The 19,703-nt window shown below is 46.5% G+C and overlaps 1 protein-coding gene across 2 annotated transcripts; it reads right to left on the bottom strand.

Annotated features, from left to right (window-relative positions):
* Positions 1–4,335: 4,335 nt before the first annotated feature.
* dnajc24 (DnaJ (Hsp40) homolog, subfamily C, member 24) lies at positions 4,336–14,478 on the bottom strand. 2 transcript variants are annotated; one of them, XM_068604183.1, is made up of 5 exons: positions 14,373–14,478; positions 9,622–9,724; positions 8,939–9,074; positions 5,628–5,696; positions 4,336–5,090 (listed from the first exon to the last, which is right to left on the bottom strand). In XM_068604183.1, exons 2-5 carry the CDS (start codon positions 9,721–9,723, stop codon positions 4,876–4,878), a joined length of 522 nt encoding a protein of 173 aa, XP_068460284.1. In that variant the 5' UTR covers position 9,724; positions 14,373–14,478; the 3' UTR covers positions 4,336–4,875. The 2 variants fall into 2 exon arrangements, with proteins under 2 accessions (XP_068460284.1, XP_068460283.1); XM_068604182.1 differs by having other exon boundaries at positions 14,318–14,467.
* Between the last annotated feature and the right edge of the window lie 5,225 nt (positions 14,479–19,703).

Genomic DNA, 19,703 nt, shown 5'->3' with positions numbered 1-19,703 from the left:
CTCCTGCCGACCTCCATCCAGCTCGCTGGAAGCATCACCACCGTCAAAGAAATAAAGGTCTGTTCCACCAAACCACTTTAGCTTGAGCCCGACAGCTCATCAGCAGTCGCACTTTAAGTCTGGTTTACATGTGAAGCAGGAAGCATGTCCCACTTTAAGCTAAAGTGGGACATGCTTCCTGCTTCACATGTTAAACTAGACTTAAAGTGGGACATGCTTCCTGCTTCACATGTTAAACTAGACTTAAAGTGGGACATGCTTCCTGCTTCACATGTTAAACTAGACTTAAAGTGGGACATGCTTCCTGCTCCACATGTTAAACTAGACTTAAAGTGGGACATGCTTCCTGCTTCACATGTTAAACTAGACTTAAAGTGGGACATGCTTCCTGCTCCACATGTTAAACTAGACTTAAAGTGGGACATGCTTCCTGCTGCACATGTTAAACTAGACTTAAAGTGGGACATGCTTCCTGCTTCACATGTTAAACTAGACTTAAAGTGGGACATGCTTCCTGCTTCACATGTTAAACTAGACTTAAAGTGGGACATGCTTCCTGCTCCACATGTTAAACTAGACTTAAAGTGGGACATGCTTCCTGCTCCACATGTTAAACTAGACTTAAAGTGGGACATGCTTCCTGCTGCACATGTTAAACTAGACTTAAAGTGGGACATGCTTCCTGCTTCACATGTTAAACTAGACTTAAAGTGGGACATGCTTCCTGCTCCACATGTTAAACTAGACTTAAAGTGGGACATGCTTCCTGCTCCACATGTTAAACTAGACTTAAAGTGGGACATGCTTCCTGCTTCACATGTTAAACTAGACTTAAAGTGGGACATGCTTCCTGCTCCACATGTTAAACTAGACTTAAAGTGGGACATGCTTCCTGCTGCACATGTTAAACTAGACTTAAAGTGGGACATGCTTCCTGCTTCACATGTTAAACTAGACTTAAAGTGGGACATGCTTCCTGCTCCACATGTTAAACTAGACTTAAAGTGGGACATGCTTCCTGCTCCACATGTTAAACTAGACTTAAAGTGGGACATGCTTCCTGCTTCACATGTTAAACTAGACTTAAAGTGGGACATGCTTCCTGCTCCACATGTTAAACTAGACTTAAAGTGGGACATGTTTCCTGCTCCACATGTTAAACTAGACTTAAAGTGGGACATGCTTCCTGCTTCACATGTTAAACTAGACTTAAAGTGGGACATGCTTCCTGCTCCACATGTTAAACTAGACTTAAAGTGGGACATGCTTCCTGCTTCACATGTTAAACTAGACTTAAAGTGGGACATGCTTCCTGCTCCACATATTAAACTAGACTTAAAGTGGGACATGCTTCCTGCTTCACATGTTAAACTAGACTTAAAGTGGGACATGCTTCCTGCTTCACATGTTAAACTAGACTTAAAGTGGGACATGCTTCCTGCTCCACATGTTAAACTAGACTTAAAGTGGGACATGCTTCCTGCTCCACATGTTAAACTAGACTTAAAGTGGGACATGCTTCCTGCTGCACATGTTAAACTAGACTTAAAGTGGGACATGCTTCCTGCTCCACATGTTAAACTAGACTTAAAGTGGGACATGCTTCCTGCTCCACATGTTAAACTAGACTTAAAGTGGGACATGCTTCCTGCTCCACATGTTAAACTAGACTTAAAGTGGGACATGCTTCCTGCTCCACATGTTAAACTAGACTTAAAGTGGGACATGCTTCCTGCTTCACATGTTAAACTAGACTTAAAGTGGGACATGCTTCCTGCTTCACATGTTAAACTAGACTTAAAGTGGGACATGCTTCCTGCTTCACATGTTAAACTAGACTTAAAGTGGGACATGCTTCCTGCTCCACATGTTAAACTAGACTTAAAGTGGGACATGCTTCCTGCTCCACATGTTAAACTAGACTTAAAGTGGGACATGCTTCCTGCTCCACATGTTAAACTAGACTTAAAGTGGGACATGCTTCCTGCTCCACATGTTAAACTAGACTTAAAGTGGGACATGCTTCCTGCTCCACATGTTAAACTAGACTTAAAGTGGGACATGCTTCCTGCTTCACATGTTAAACTAGACTTAAAGTGGGACATGCTTCCTGCTTCACATGTTAAACTAGACTTAAAGTGGGACATGCTTCCTGCTCCACATGTTAAACTAGACTTAAAGTGGGACATGCTTCCTGCTCCACATGTTAAACTAGACTTAAAGTGGGACATGCTTCCTGCTTCACATGTTAAACTAGACTTAAAGTGGGACATGCTTCCTGCTCCACATGTTAAACTAGACTTAAAGTGGGACATGCTTCCTGCTGCACATGTTAAACTAGACTTAAAGTGGGACATGCTTCCTGCTTCACATGTTAAACTAGACTTAAAGTGGGACATGCTTCCTGCTTCACATGTTAAACTAGACTTAAAGTGGGACATGCTTCCTGCTCCACATGTTAAACTAGACTTAAAGTGGGACATGCTTCCTGCTCCACATGTTAAACTAGACTTAAAGTGGGACATGCTTCCTGCTGCACATGTTAAACTAGACTTAAAGTGGGACATGCTTCCTGCTGCACATGTTAAACTAGACTTAAAGTGGGACATGCTTCCTGCTTCACATGTTAAACTAGACTTAAAGTGGGACATGCTTCCTGCTCCACATGTTAAACTAGACTTAAAGTGGGACATGCTTCCTGCTCCACATGTTAAACTAGACTTAAAGTGGGACATGCTTCCTGCTTCACATGTTAAACTAGACTTAAAGTGGGACATGCTTCCTGCTCCACATGTTAAACTAGACTTAAAGTGGGACATGTTTCCTGCTCCACATGTTGAACTAGACTTAAAGTGGGACATGCTTCCTGCTTCACATGTTAAACTAGACTTAAAGTGGGACATGCTTCCTGCTCCACATGTTAAACTAGACTTAAAGTGGGACATGCTTCCTGCTTCACATGTTAAACTAGACTTAAAGTGGGACATGCTTCCTGCTCCACATATTAAACTAGACTTAAAGTGGGACATGCTTCCTGCTTCACATGTTAAACTAGACTTAAAGTGGGACATGCTTCCTGCTTCACATGTTAAACTAGACTTAAAGTGGGACATGCTTCCTGCTCCACATGTTAAACTAGACTTAAAGTGGGACATGCTTCCTGCTCCACATGTTAAACTAGACTTAAAGTGGGACATGCTTCCTGCTGCACATGTTAAACTAGACTTAAAGTGGGACATGCTTCCTGCTTCACATGTTAAACCAGACTTAAAGTGGGACATGCTTCCTGCTCCACATGTTAAACTAGACTTAAAGTGGGACATGCTTCCTGCTCCACATGTTAAACTAGACTTAAAGTGGGACATGCTTCCTGCTTCACATTAAACTAGACTTAAAGTGGGACATGCTTCCTGCTCCACATGTTAAACTAGACTTAAAGTGGGACATGCTTCCTGCTCCACATGTTAAACTAGACTTAAAGTGGGACATGCTTCCTGCTCCACATGTTAAACTAGACTTAAAGTGGGACATGCTTCCTGCTCCACATGTTAAACTAGACTTAAAGTGGGACATGCTTCCTGCTTCACATGTTAAACTAGACTTAAAGTGGGACATGCTTCCTGCTTCACATGTTAAACTAGACTTAAAGTGGGACATGCTTCCTGCTTCACATGTTAAACTAGACTTAAAGTGGGACATGCTTCCTGCTCCACATGTTAAACTAGACTTAAAGTGGGACATGCTTCCTGCTCCACATGTTAAACTAGACTTAAAGTGGGACATGCTTCCTGCTCCACATGTTAAACTAGACTTAAAGTGGGACATGCTTCCTGCTCCACATGTTAAACTAGACTTAAAGTGGGACATGCTTCCTGCTCCACATGTTAAACTAGACTTAAAGTGGGACATGCTTCCTGCTTCACATGTTAAACTAGACTTAAAGTGGGACATGCTTCCTGCTTCACATGTTAAACTAGACTTAAAGTGGGACATGCTTCCTGCTCCACATGTTAAACTAGACTTAAAGTGGGACATGCTTCCTGCTTCACATGTAAAGTCTGGTTTAACATGTGAAGCAGGAGGTATGTACCACATGTCCATGTTGTTGTGTTCACATAACAAGAGGCTGACACAAAGCAGACACACACACACAGACTCTTCACTTCCTTTTGGATTCGCTCTAACTCTGATGTCTTCACATTATCGGAGGAAATGCACAACGATCGATTAGAGGCCAGAGTCAGCATGATGGGTCGGCCATGCTCGGGTACGAGTCTCATCAAGAGCTGGATCATGACCAACACACAGACACACACACACACACACACACCAATAGAAAAACTAATATATTTTATTGATATTGTTTTAATGAAATGCCTAAACATTACAAACTATATAATGAAATAACTCTAAAAGATAAAAACAATCCACTTGTATTTGACGTTGGTACACTGAGAGCAGAATATATGAATTTAATGAAAGTATCAGGAGACCACTTAGCCAATAATAAGAATTATTTCAAATTTGCATGTAACTTAAGTCAAGATCATTTTTTTTACTTCCCGACAGTGATTTTGACCATACCAATTTAAATAAGACAAGTTAAACATTCCTCTCAAATATTTATTTTATATTGCTGTAAAAACAAAAAACAACCTTTTTACAAGATTACATTTGAATTCATGATGATAATTTCATAGCAAATCTTCACCATGTACCAATATGTTCTGAATAGCGCTTGAATGCATCACAATGGAACCATAACGTTATCCGTTAGCTCCGTTATTGAGCCGTTAGCTGCTAACAGCTAATGCTAGCTCCCTCCCCGCTGGCTGGTTTGTAGTGTAGCGGTCGTGGTGGGAACGTTTCCACACTTCACCTTTGGCTTTCTCTGCGTGAGGACCATGTGACGCACACACTCAGGGAGCACGTGTCACAGCAGACAACCACTCCCCCGTGCTCTTCCTCCCCCGTGTCCTCCTCTTCATCGGCCTGCCTCCTCCTCTGCGCCTCCTGCTCCTCCTCCACCTCCTCCTGCGAGACGTTGAACCCTCCCCCGCAGCGGCAGCGGTGCGAGTGCACTCGCTCATCTGGAACACAACGTGCACATTTCAGATGGACGACACATCTCTTCGCCTGCATCAGACGTCCATGACCGAGACGTTTAAATATTTACAGTACAACATGTATGGAGCGCTTGATTCCTCGGTAGAGCGACTGCAGAGGAGCCTGAGAACAGATTCACAGCAGTGGAAGATGCTCGCGCCGGCATCAACAGGTCACATGTCGTGAAGGTACCCGAGGATATCAAACCACCGGAGCAATATTTTCCAGACCTGCTGACCTCCCGACCTTGACGGCGGTTTAGGCATTACAGACTCTCACGCAGTAAAACATGCTGTGGAACATGATGAGATGCCACTGGAATGAGGGATGTCATGAGATATTGTAAAACAATAGAAAAGATGTCATTATCTCCAGAAAAACAAGATACATTTAACAAAAGTTGGCAACCTTTTAAAGGCCATTTCACTGGCAGTCGGCTTGATGAAACTTGGCCAGAACCTTTAACACTGATGCTCAGTCCAGCTGTGTGTGTGTTGGTGTGTACATGGTTGTGTCGTCACCTTGGTCCCAGGTCATGTCCTCCAGATGAACCGTAGAATCCACCGGCCCGTCCTGCTTCAGCTCCCGTTCTGGAGAAGCATTCATGCATCGTTATCATGGTGAAGAAAGAAGGCAAACAGCATGACGCGATCAGTGTCACGTCGTGTTCAAAGTCAGACTGAGGCGGAACTGAGCACAGAGGCACATTTCAGTGTTTTCCCCCAAAACATTACTCTCGGATTCATGAAGATGATCCGTGCTGTTTATATATATATATATATATATATATATATATATATATATATATATATATATATATACACACGCACACACACACACAAACACCAGACAGCAACAGAGGTGAACATGATGGTGAACAGTCACTTCAGCAGGTTACTCACACAGACCAGACCACGGGGAACTGGAGAGTTGATTGTGGAGCTGTAATTACTTTAAATATTATTTTATTGTTGTTACTAACGCTTCTTGAGACCAACTAAGAAGTTACAGCATTTCTCAGAGCTCCTTTATGGAGAATGGATTGACCTGAACATCTTTTGTTCTCGTCCTACGACCACTGAAAGTGCTTTAGCACTAGACCCATTCACTCAGTCACCAACGGGAGGAGCTACCATGCCAGGAGCCAATGAGGAGCCTCTAACATTCACTCAGTCACCGATGGGAGGAGCTACCATGCCAGGAGCCAATGAGGAGCCTCTAACATTCACTCAGTCACCGACGGGAGGACCTACCATGCCAGGAGCCAATGAGGAGCCTCTAACATTCACTCAGTCACCGACGGGAGGAGCTACCATGCCAGGAGCCAATGAGGAGCCTCTAACATTCACTCAGTCACCGACGGGAGGAGCTACCATGCCAGGAGCCAATGAGGAGCCTCTAACATTCACTCAGTCACCAACGGGAGGAGCTACCATGCCAGGAGCCAATGAGGAGCCTCTAACATTCACTCAGTCACCAACGGGAGGAGCTACCATGCCAGGAGCCAATGAGGAGCCTCTAACATTCACTCAGTTACCGAGGGGAGGAGCTACCATGCCAGGAGCCAATGAGGAGCCTCTAACATTCACTCAGTTACCGAGGGGAGGAGTTACCATGCCAGGAGCCAATGAGGAGCCTCTAACATTCACTCAGTCACCGATGGGAGGAGCTACCATGCCAGGAGCCAATGAGAAGCCTCTAACATTCACTCAGTCACCAACGGGAGGAGCTACCATGCCAGGAGCCAATGAGGAGTCTCTAACATTCACTCAGTCACCGATGGGAGGAGTTACCATGCCAGGAGCCAATGAGGAGCCTCTAACATTCACTCAGTCACCGATGGGAGGAGCTACCATGCCAGGAGCCAATGAGGAGCCTCTAACATTCACTCAGTCACCGATGGGAGGAGCTACCATGGCAGGAGCCAATGAGGAGCCTCTAACATTCACTCAGTCACCGACGGGAGGAGCTACCATGCCAGGAGCCAATGAGGAGCCTCTAACATTCACTCAGTCACCGATGGGAGGAGCTACCATGCCAGGAGCCAATGAGGAGCCTCTAACATTCACTCAGTCACCGATGGGAGGAGCTACCATGCCAGGAGCCAATGAGGAGCCTCTAACATTCACTCAGTCACCGATGGGAGGAGCTACCATGCCAGGAGCCAATGAGGAGCCTCTAACATTCACTCAGTCACCGATGGGAGGAGCTACCATGCCAGGAGCCAATGAGGAGCCTCTAACATTCACTCAGTCACCGATGGGAGGAGCTACCATGCCATACCATGAGGGATTCAGCGAGCCGCCTCTTCTGATGGAAGGACGACCTGCGTTCCCACTGAGTGACAGTGAGCTGCTAAGCGTAGCTTCCAGCTTCCTGCACTTTTTAATTCCTGGTTCTCATAACGTTTCTCATCATGGGCAGAGTTATTAAAAGCTTGAGATGTATGCTTGGAAGTGGCGATCGTGATCAACTTGGTTGTTTTAGAATTTAGAAAATGGTCTGTTGAAGTAAACTCAGTGTTTTAGCTGCTGCTTGAAGCAGACGTTACTCTCATAAACCTTCAATGAAGAGCTGTCGGTTGCTATAAGTACAGCCATATACATAAATATTCACCTCATCTGTTGAGTGTTCTCATTTCTGTATTTCCTGCCGTAAATACAGAACGTTTGTGGCACAATACATGCACCACGAACACAAAATGAAAACAGATATTGTGCAAAACAGTTGTTGAATTGATCTGTGTGATAGTTGAATTTCATTTGTTCATTTTCTGATTCATATATCAAACAGAAGTGTTTATGATGAAAGTGTAGATGTGTCCCAAAAACACCAGGACAGAAGCTCACATAAGTGGAAGTGATGGAGAACGAATAAATGGCATGTGAACAGATTTCACACAGTTTTTTTTTTTTACAGCTCACTCTTGAGGAAACAGTCATTATCATGTTGTACAGTTTGACAGTGATAATGACTTAATGAACCCTGAATAATTAGTGCTAAACTTTGCCTGGCTTTTAATGAGTGTTAGACGTGTGAGGAATAATTCAAAAGAAATGGTATTGTTAGCCGTCGTTAATTTACAGGACTTGTCCCCGTTTGGGCCGGGAACGTTTCTGTATCACTTTGTATGGATGAGCATGAACCTCTCATCTTCATCACAGGAGGATGAGGATGTCATGAAGCAGACTCACAACTCCACGTCTCGTCAATCAACACTAGTGCCCTGCAGGACGGTGAGGCGTGTTCTACAGGTCACTCCTTACGAGAACGCTAGTGATTCCAAACCGTGAATTTCTTGCCTGTCGATTGGTTTCCAAAACACAAATATTGGCTCCGGTCGGGCCAGAAGAGAGATCCATCCACTCGTCTCATTCAGGGGATCCAGTGTCAGCCACAACGTTGTTACCCGACTTCAAAATGATACCAAGGCGGATTACAGTGGACATATTTGTCTGTTTCTGCTGTCAGAGAACTAAAGGAGTATGAAACAGTGTCATAGATGCTTCATGGTAACCAGCAGTCACTTCCAAAAGCTTCTCAGTTCACTAAAGGAAGCGCTTCATTAAACAGGAGCTCACTCCTCTTGAGAGCATTGAAACCAGGAGGTCTTATGAATCTACATCGGATTCAGCAGCAACATCTAATTGTTTACACGATAATCATCATGCGTTTAATACTCGACTTCCATCGTCACAGGGCTCCTATGGAGGTAATGAAGTGAGCCATGAATATGAGACATCTGAGTTTACTGAGACGAGCCGGTGGCAGCCTGAAGGAACTCTACAGTGAGCGATGACTGAAGCAGGAGCAGCGGCAGGTGAGGTCATACCTCTCCTCTGCAGGTCGTACTGTCTCCTGGCGCTCCGGTCACTCAGGATCCTCCACGCGGCGTCCACCTCCAGAAACTTCTCCACGCCAGACTCTGCTTCTGAAGAACTCCCAGCTCGCCGCCGGTCCGGGTGGTGCTGAGGCCCACATTGATTAGTTAAACCCAGACTAGGAAGACTCATTACACACACACACTACACACACTACACACACACTACACACACACACTACACATTACACACACACACACACACATTACACATACACACTACACACACTACACATTACACATTACACACACACACACTACACGTTACACATACACACTACACACACACTACACACTACACACACACACTACACACACACTACACATTACACACACACACACACACTACACACACACACTACACACACTACACACACACTACACACACACACTACACATTACACACACACACACACACACATTACACATACACACTACACACACTACACATTACACACACACACACTACACGTTACACATACACACTACACACACACTACACATTACACACACACACACACACTACACACACACTACACATTACACATTACACACACACACTACACGTTACACACACACACACACTACACACACACACTACACACACACACACACACACTCAGCAGTGGGTTTACCTGCAGGGCCAGCTGCTGGTACCTGTGTCTGAGCTGCTGCACTGAGTCGGAGGGGCTGGATCCCAGGACGGCGTACAGGTCCTTCTGCGCCGCCTCACACATCCTGCTCAACACAACGCTGACGTCAGACTGACTCCTCACTCACACATCCTGCTCAACACAACGCTGACCTCAGACTGACTCCTCGCTCACACATCCTGCTCAACACATCCTGCTCAACACATCCTGCTCAACACATCCTGCTCAACACAACGCTGACGTCAGACTGACTCCTCACTCACACATCCTGCTCAACACAACGCTGACGTCAGACTGACTCCTCACTCACACATCCTGATCAACACAACGCTGACCTCAGACTGACTCCTCGCTCACACATCCTGCTCAACACATCCTGCTCAACACATCCTGCTCAACACAACGCTGACCTCAGACTGACTCCTCACTCACACATCCTGCTCAACACAACGCTGACCTCAGACTGACTCCTCACTCACACATCCTGCTCAACACAACGCTGACGTCAGACTGACTCCTCGCTCACACATCCTGATCAACACATCCTGCTCAACACATCCTGCTCAACACAACGCTGACGTCAGACTGACTCCTCGCTCACACATCCTGCTCAACACATCCTGCTCAACACATCCTGCTCAACACATCCTGCTCAACACAACGCTGACGTCAGACTGACTCCTCGCTCACACATCCTGCTCAACACATCCTGCTCAACACATCCTGCTCAACACATCCTGCTCAACACAACGCTGACGTCAGACTGACTCCTCGCTCGCCGCATGCTGCTCTGGTAGAGCTAGAGCTCTCTCCCTGCTGGCCTCCGAGAGACGCAGCGCAGGACTCATGGCAGCATTTAGAAGCTGCTGTCGTACAACAAGTAAGAAGAGGAAAATGTTCTCCATTCCTTTTTTTGTGGGCTCTTAACAACACTCACTGTGCTGAATGTTACTCAGCATCAGTTTATCTTAGCGAGCAGCTGAGTATCGCTGCAGTGTCACATCGCTTGTACGCGTCACGTCCGTACGCGTCACGTCCGTACGCGTCACGTCACGTCCGTACGCGTCACGTCCGTACGCGTCACGTCACGTCCGTACGCGTCACGTCCGTACGCGTCGCGTCACGTCCGTACGCGTCACGTCCGTACGCGTCACGTCCGTACGCGTCACTTCACGTCCGTACGCGTCACTTCACGTCCGTACGCGTCACGTCCGTACGCGTCACTTCACGTCCGTACGCGTCACTTCACGTCCGTACGCGTCACGTCAGTACGCGTCACGTCACGTCCGTACGCGTCACGTCACGTCCGTACGCGTCACGTCCGTACGCGTCACGTCCGTACGCGTCACGTCCGTACGCGTCACGTCCGTACGCGTCACGTCCGTACGCGTCACGTCCGTACGCGTCGAGTCACGTCCGTACGTGTCACGTCCGTACGCGTCACGTCCGTACGCGTCACTTCACGTCCGTACGCGTCACTTCACGTCCGTACGCCTCACGTCCGTACGCGTCAAGCCACGTCCGTACGCGTCACGTCCGTACGCGTCACGTCCGTACGCGTCACTTCACGTCCGTACGCGTCACTTCACGTCCGTACGCCTCACGTCCGTACGCGTCAAGCCACGTCCGTACGCGTCACGTCCGTACGCGTCACGTCCGTACGCGTCACGTCCGTACGCGTCACGTCCGTACGCGTCACTTCACGTCCGTACGCGTCACTTCACGTCCGTACGCCTCACGTCCGTACGCGTCAAGCCACGTCCGTACGCGTCACGTCCGTACGCGTCACGTCCGTACGCGTCACGTCCGTACGCGTCACGTCCGTACGCGTCACGTCCGTACGCGTCACTTCACGTCCGTACGCGTCACGTCACGTCCGTACGCGTCACGTCCGTACGCGTCACGTCCGTACGCGTCACGTCCGTACGCGTCGAGTCACGTCCGTACGTGTCACGTCCGTACGCGTCACGTCCGTACGCGTCACGTCCGTACGCGTCACTTCACGTCCGTACGCGTCACTTCACGTCCGTACGCGTCACGTCCGTACGCGTCACGTCCGTACGCGTCACGTCCGTACGCGTCACGTCCGTACGCGTCACTTCACGTCCGTACGCCTCACGTCCGTACGCGTCAAGTCACGTCCGTACGCGTCACTTCACGTCCGTACGCGTCACGTCACGTCCGTACGCGTCAAGTCACGTCCGTACGCGTCAAGTCACGTCCGTACGCGTCAAGTCACGTCCGTACGCGTCAAGTCACGTCCGTACGCGTCATGTTCATTCTTGATGAGCCAGTTCTGCTGAGAACATGTACCACTGTTCCTGTGAGGTACTACATGTACCACTGTTCCTGTGAAGTACTACATGTACCACTGTTCCTGTGAAGTACTACATGTACCACTGTTCCTGTGAGGTACTACATGTACCACTGTTCCTGTGAAGTACTACATGTACCACTGTTCCTGTGAAGTACTACATGTACCACTGTTCCTGTGAAGTACTACATGTACCACTGTTCCTGTGAAGTACTACATGTACCACTGTTCCTGTGAAGTACTACATGTACCACTGTTCCTGTGAAGTACTACATGTACCACTGTTCCTGTGAAGTACTACATGTACCACTGTTCCTGTGAAGTACTACATGTACCACTGTTCCTGTGAAGTACTACATGTACCACTGTTCCTGTGAAGTACTACATGTACCACTGTTCCTGTGAGGTACTACATGTACCACTGTTCCTGTGAAGTACTACATGTACCACTGTTCCAGTGAAGTACTACATGTACTACCGTTCCTGTGAAGTACTACATGTACTACCGTTCCTGTGAAGTACTACATGTACCACTGTTCCTGTGAAGTACTACATGTACCACTGTTCCTGTGAAGTACTACATGTACCACTGTTCCTGTGAAGTACTACATGTACCACTGTTCCTGTGAAGTACTACATGTACCACTGTTCCTGTGAGGTACTACATGTACCACTGTTCCTGTGAAGTACTACATGTACCACTGTTCCTGTGAAGTACTACATGTACTACCGTTCCTGTGAAGTACTACATGTACTACCGTTCCTGTGAAGTACTACATGTACCACTGTTCCTGTGAAGTACTACATGTACCACTGTTCCTGTGAAGTACTACATGTACCACTGTTCCTGTGAAGTACTACATGTACCACTGTTCCTGTGAAGTACTACATGTACTACTGTTCCTGTGAAGTACTACATGTACCACTGTTCCTGTGAGGTACTACATGTACCACTGTTCCTGTGAAGTACTACATGTACCACTGTTCCTGTGAGGTACTACATGTACCACTGTTCCTGTGAAGTACTACATGTACCACTGTTCCTGTGAAGTACTACATGTACTACCGTTCCTGTGAAGTACTACATGTACTACCGTTCCTGTGAAGTACTACATGTACCACTGTTCCTGTGAAGTACTACATGTACCACTGTTCCTGTGAAGTACTACATGTACTACTGTTCCTGTGAAGTACTACATGTACCACTGTTCCTGTGAAGTACTACATGTACCACTGTTCCTGTGAAGTACTACATGCACCACTGTTCCTGTGAAGTACTACATGTACCACTGTTCCTGTGAAGTACTACATGTACCACTGTTCCTGTGAAGTACTACATGTACCACTGTTCCTGAGAAGTACTACATGTACCACTGTTCCTGTGAAGTACTACATGTACCACTGTTCCTGTGAAGTACTACATGTACCACTGTTCCTGTGAAGTACTACATGTACCACTGTTCCTGTGAAGTACTACATGTACCACTGTTCCTGTGAAGTACTACATGTACCACTGTTCCTGTGAAGTACTACATGCACCACTGTTCCTGTGAAGTACTACATGTACCACTGTTCCTGTGAAGTACTACATGTACCACTGTTCCTGTGAAGTACTACATGTACCACTGTTCCTGTGAAGTACTACATGTACCACTGTTCCTGTGAAGTACTACATGTACCACTGTTCCTGTGAAGTACTACATGTACTACCGTTCCTGTGAAGTACTACATGTACCACTGTTCCTGTGAAGTACTACATGCACCACTGTTCCTGTGAAGTACTACATGTACCACTGTTCCTGTGAAGTACTACATGTACCACTGTTCCTGTAAAGTACTACATGCACCACTGTTCCTGTGAAGTACTACATGTACCACTGTTCCTGTGAAGTACTACATGTACCACTGTTCCTGTGAAGTACTACATGTACCACTGTTCCTGTGAAGTACTACATGTACCACTGTTCCTGTGAAGTACTACATGTACCACTGTTCCTGTGAAGTACTACATGTACCACTGTTCCTGTGAAGTACTACATGTACTACCGTTCCTGTAAAGTACTACATGCACCACTGTTCCTGTGAAGTACTACATGTACCACTGTTCCTGTGAAGTACTACATGTACCACTGTTCCTGTGAAGTACTACATGTACCACTGTTCCTGTGAAGTACTACATGCACCACTGTTCCTGTGAAGTACTACATGTACCACTGTTCCTGTGAAGTACTACATGTACCACTGTTCCTGTGAAGTACTACATGTACCACTGTTCCTGTGAAGTACTACATGTACCGGAGCTCCGCGCGCTCAGCGCGTGTTTAAGAAGCGGAAGTGTGTTTATCGTCGCTCGCGCGCACTAACCGTGTGTTCCGGTGTGCTCGTGCCTGCTGTTGTGCGTGTGAAGCATCGCGCATACCTGTAAAGCGAGCACGTTAGCTGAGAGACGACACGTGTCCCGCGATGTTTTGTGTCCCCCTGGAAAAAAGGCTGTTTGGTTTCTTTGGTCCGCCGGCTGCCTGACTTCCGCTGGAGAAGACGACGACTTCCGGTCTTTTTCTCAGAAATAAAAGCGCGACCGTCACAACTCAGCGGGAGACGATAAAGCAGCAACATGCAACTCCTCTGCTTTCTGGGCCATGTTTATTCTGAACAGCTTGTTTGACCTCAGAAACAAAGAGACCGAGCGATGACTGTGTGTAGTCTGATGGCAACACGTCATCAACGTTACAATGACTTTACTGGACATAAGGACATGCTGACTGATGTTCTTTATAATATACATATTATATACATATATACATATATACATATATATATATATATGTATATATATATATATATATATATATATATATATATATATATATATATATATATATATATATATATATGTATATATACGTATATATATATATGTATATATATATATATATATATATATATATATATATATATATATATATATATATATATATATATATATATATATATATATATATTGCTGCTTCAATCTATCTTCATTGTTTTCAATCTACTGTTACTGGATCATATTCTAAATCATATGCTCTCTGGTAAACTGTTTTAATAGACAATATCATGACGTTTTCTCATCCCATCAAGTCATGACTTAGCAGGAAACCAAAAGGAGTCTTCGCCTGTTGCGACAAACATTGTAACAATAATACATAAATAAATAATAATAATGAATAAAGTCATCGTGGTATCCATCCTTTGGTTGTTCCAGAAATCGAAACCAAAGTCTGATAGTTACGAACAGTGATGCACTAACCCAGCGGCTGCAGCGACCACCATTGGAAATAGTAACTACATTTTTACTTGTATCGCGCCACTCAATGCGCTTTAATGTAATTTTACATTAAGGTGTTTTATAAAACATAGTTCAGGGAGGAAGACCACGCCCCAAACTTAGCCAATCACCTGAGCCCTACACTGCACATCCAACCGTTCGCTTCCTCTTCCACTCGGTTCCGACATCCCTCCCCCATTCTTGTCTTCCTATTCTCAAAAGATGGATAATCTCATCTGAATATATGTGTAAATAGTCGGTATGAAAGCCAAGATCACAGCATTGACTTCCACTTTCAGACCCGAAGAACCGCAGCCAGGAAAGAGCAGCACGAGACCACATGCCGGGAGGCGCGGCCCGAAAATACCGACCAGAAGCAATCTGTTAATTGAAATGGGAACGCAGGAGATGAGGTGACACAATGACACCTTTAGGATCCGACTTCCTGTCTGTCACTCATTTATGGCTCTTTAACGAGACCCCAGCGGGGGGGGAGTGGGGGCGGGGCAGAGACACTCCGTGTCTAACATTGTTGTGCAGTTAATTATTTCTTCATTTTGGGCGAATTAAGAGTCAATTAATGAAGTGACAAAGTATTCACCGTCGAGGAGGTTAGGCTTCATTACTCTTACAGGACTGTTCAGTCTCATGCCGTCCACAACAACTAACCTGCAACAAACTCGCTCTTTGTGGAGCTTTGCTGGCGGTTCGGTGTCACACCGTTACTAACAGATGTGTCTCATGCTTTGTCCTCATGGTGGGCGGGTTGTGAGACGCTGGCCCGGGCAACAGAAGGCCTCACCACTTCTCCTACACAAGCCAGTGTCAGACTTTATGCTTGTTTCGCCTCTTTTCTTGTGTATTTTTGTGTGTCTTTGTAGTTACACGTCTCTGTGTCTCTTTATAGTTTTTTATTTGATACATTTAGAATTGTTTTGTTCTTTTTGTAGTGTTGTTGCTTTGTTTCTCTTTAGACGGCCTACTGCAGTGTATGCATGGCCCTACCTTTACTTGTCTATCCTTCTGGACAAAACAATCAGTCACTTTGTTGTAAAAGTCATTCTTATCACCTTTTAGTTTTAAACGTGTAGAAGAGCAACGGCAGAACAAGCACAAACCTGTGGGCTCTTGCACGCCCCCTTCCTTGAGACAGAGGTACTGTTTGTCTCCCGTCTGAGCTAAAAGAATCAGTTCTACACATCGTACATAGACGCCGCCACACCCCTGGTCCTTTGTGCTAGTCCCTCAGTCTTTATATGAATAGTTTCTGTCATATTCATGTAATGTGCTGTAACTCTGTTATTGTTCATTCTGGTCACATGACATCTGTTGCTTCTGTCCATCCTGGAGAGGATCCTCCTCTGTTGCTCTATGAAGGAAGAAGCTTCATAGAGCAACAGAGGATTCTCCTCTGTTGCTCTATGAAGCTTCTTCCTGTTTCCCTGTTTAAGGGTTTTATTATCTTTATTTGGGGAGTTGTTCCTGATCAGATGTGAGGTTCTGGGACAGGATGTCATGAGTACAGATTGTAAAGCCCTGTGAGGCAAATCTTGTATTTGGGATTTTGGGCTCTACAAAATGAACTGAAACTGAATCTGGGTAGAGGAAGGATTTCTTGCTGAAGCCTTTGTGTCGTTGGTCAGTAGTGAAGAGCAAGTGGTAATAAAGCTTTAGCATGTATTCAATGTGGAGTTTGTGTTATCTTTTCCTTCTGATGCAGGGGACAAAGACGGAGCTGATGAAGAAGAGGCTGATGCAGATGGGGCAGATGCAGACGGGGCTGATGAAGAAGAGGCTGATGCAGACAGGGCTGATGAAGAAGAGGCTGATGCAGACGGGGCTCATGAAGAAGAGGCTGATGCAGACGGGGCTGATGCAGACGGGGCTGATGAAGAAGAGGCTGATGAAGAAGAGGCTGATGCAGACGGGGCTGATGCAGACGGTGCTAATGAAGACTGGACTGATGAAGAAGAGGCTGATGCAGATGGGGCAGATGCAGACGGGGCTGATGAAGAAGAGGCTGATGCAGACAGGGCTAATGAAGACGGGGCTGATGAAGCAGAGGCTGATGCAGACGGAGCTGATGAAGAAGAGGCTGATGCAGATGGGGCTGATGAAGAAGAGGCTGATGCAGACGGAGCTGATGAAGAAGAGGCTGATGCAGATGGGGCTGATGAAGAAGAGGCTGATGCAGAAGAGGCTAATGCAGACGGTGCTAATGAAGACGGGGCTGATGAAGAAGAGGCTGACGCAGACGGGGCTGATGAAGAAGAGGCTGATGCAGATGGGGCAGATGAAGAAGAGGCTGATGCAGACGGGGCTAATGCAGACGGGGCTGATGAAGAAGAGGCTGATGAAGAAGAGGCTGATGATGAAGAGGCTGATGAAGAAGAGGCTGATGCAGACGGGGCTGATGAATAAGGGGCTGATGCAGACGGGGCTGATGAAGAAGAGGCTGATGCAGACGGGGCTGATGAAGAAGAGGCTGATGAAGAAGAGGCTGATGCAGACGGGGCTGATGCAGACAGGGCTGATGAAGAAGAGGCTGATGAAGAAGAGGCTGATGAAGAAGAGGCTGATGCAGACGGGGCTGATGCAGACGGGTCTGATGCAGACGGGGCTGATGAAGAAGAGGCTGATGAAGACGGGGCTGATGAAGACGGGGCTGATGAAGAAGAGGCTGAAGCAGACGGGGCTGATGCAGATGGGGCTGATGCAGACGGGGCTGATGAAGAAGAGGCTGATGCAGACGGGGCTGATGAAGAAGAGGCTGATGCAGACGGGGCTGATGCAGACGGGGCTGATGCAGACGGGGCTGATGAAGAAGAGGCTGATGAAGAAGAGGCTGATGAAGAAGAGGCTGATGCAGACGGGGCTGATGAAGAAGAGGCTGATGAAGACGGGGCTGATGAAGACGGGGCTGATGAAGAAGAGGCTGAAGCAGACGGGGCTGATGCAGACGGGGCTGATGCAGACGGGGCTGATGCAGACGGGGCTGATGCAGACGGGGCTGATGCAGACGGGTCTGATGCAGACGGGGCTGATGAAGAAGAGGCTGATGCAGACAGGGCTGATGCAGACGGGGCTGATGCAGACGGGGCTGATGCAGACGGGGCTGATGCAGACGGGGCTGATGCCCTGCGCTGCCAACTGACGATGTGGTCATGATTTTGGGAAACAGATCGGTCAGTGATGCGATGATTTGCCGCCTCCTCCTCCTCATTTTCAAATATAGACATTGCCGGCAGTGCAGTTAGTCCAAAGGGTGGGGGCCCGCAGAGAGAGGCCCTCCAACAATATCTATACGAAGAGATCACCGGGTGATTGTGAGCAATTCAGATAGCAACCTTGTGACGAAGAAGAACTGTCATTCAACTAAATGCTGGCACACATCCAACTGACCCTCAGTCCAAAGTCTTCAACTCTCCCCAATGAAAGTGCTCGAGCAGCGTTAGCTCCAAAAGTTGCAGAGTCTGCAACACTGATCGCCCTCCAAAGCCTCTGGAGAGTAACGGCCCGGGAAGCTCAGTCTTCATGTGTGAGAATGGATGTACAGAGAGGGGGGAGTGGCAAAAATGTGAACCAACATAGTAGGGTTTAAAAAATAGTTAAGACCATGCCAATTACGTGTTTTGGAATAAATAAAACACAACACAAAACTGGAAGGGTCCTTTAAGTCCTTGAAGGCCCCCACCACTGCCCCAGGACACACAAAGCCTAGTCAAACTTGTATCGTGTGTGTGTGTGTGTGTGTGTGTGTGTGTGTGTGTGTGTGTGTGTACTGGCTAGCAGTCTCAGACATAGAGCAGCTGTTCATTAGAAATGTGTGAGCTGGAGAAACACCACAGAAGATAAAAACAGCAATCTCAGGCTCATTAAAGACAGAAAAGAACAACCAGCCAGAGACGATGCGCGCACACACACACACACACTCACACACAAACATACACACACATACTCAGAGGCCCGTCTACCTGCCTGTGATCATAAAGCTGTTGTTAATTACAAAAGACAATAAAAAACTTGATAAACAAGCAGAATGATACAAGCAGCGACAACATGTCAGTCAGACAGAATCAGTGACCCATTCGTCACATTCCTCCTCTGCAGCCCATCTGATTCCACACACACACACACACACACACACACACACACACACACACACACACACACACACACACACACACAAGTAAATGGAGAACAGCTGTTCATTAGAAAGGTGTTAGCTAAAATAATAATCATCAACAATGAAAGAACAACAGCTACATAAAGAACTCTCGCATTATCTGAATCCACTGTTGCTGTTATTGTCTCTAATAGACAAACCTCACACTTAACGCCCACATCCAAAAACAAAAACAAAAAAAAACTTAATTTGAACTGTTAGTGTTGGAGGAAAGGGCTTAGATTAAGCAAGTCTGAAAAGTTCATTTTAGACAC

This window comes from Clinocottus analis, unplaced genomic scaffold (assembly GCF_023055335.1).
Source record: "Clinocottus analis isolate CAN_PGR_092001 unplaced genomic scaffold, fCliAna1.0.p SCAF_64, whole genome shotgun sequence".
Classification (NCBI taxonomy): domain Eukaryota; kingdom Metazoa; phylum Chordata; class Actinopteri; order Perciformes; family Cottidae; genus Clinocottus; species Clinocottus analis.
Note: the sequence above shows the minus strand (reverse complement) of the source record. Positions and strands in the feature narration are given on the sequence as shown.

Coding starts and splice junctions, on each gene's coding strand:
- dnajc24 (XM_068604182.1), bottom strand. CDS start 14,370: ATGCGCGATGCTTCACACGCACAACAGCAGGCACGAGCACACCGGAAC. Junction 9,075..9,621: donor ACCAGCAGCTGGCCCTGCAG/GTAAACCCACTG, acceptor TGTGGGCCTCAG/CACCACCCGGACCGGCGGCG. Junction 5,091..5,627: donor GGACATGACCTGGGACCAAG/GTGACGACACAA, acceptor GTTGTGTTCCAG/ATGAGCGAGTGCACTCGCAC.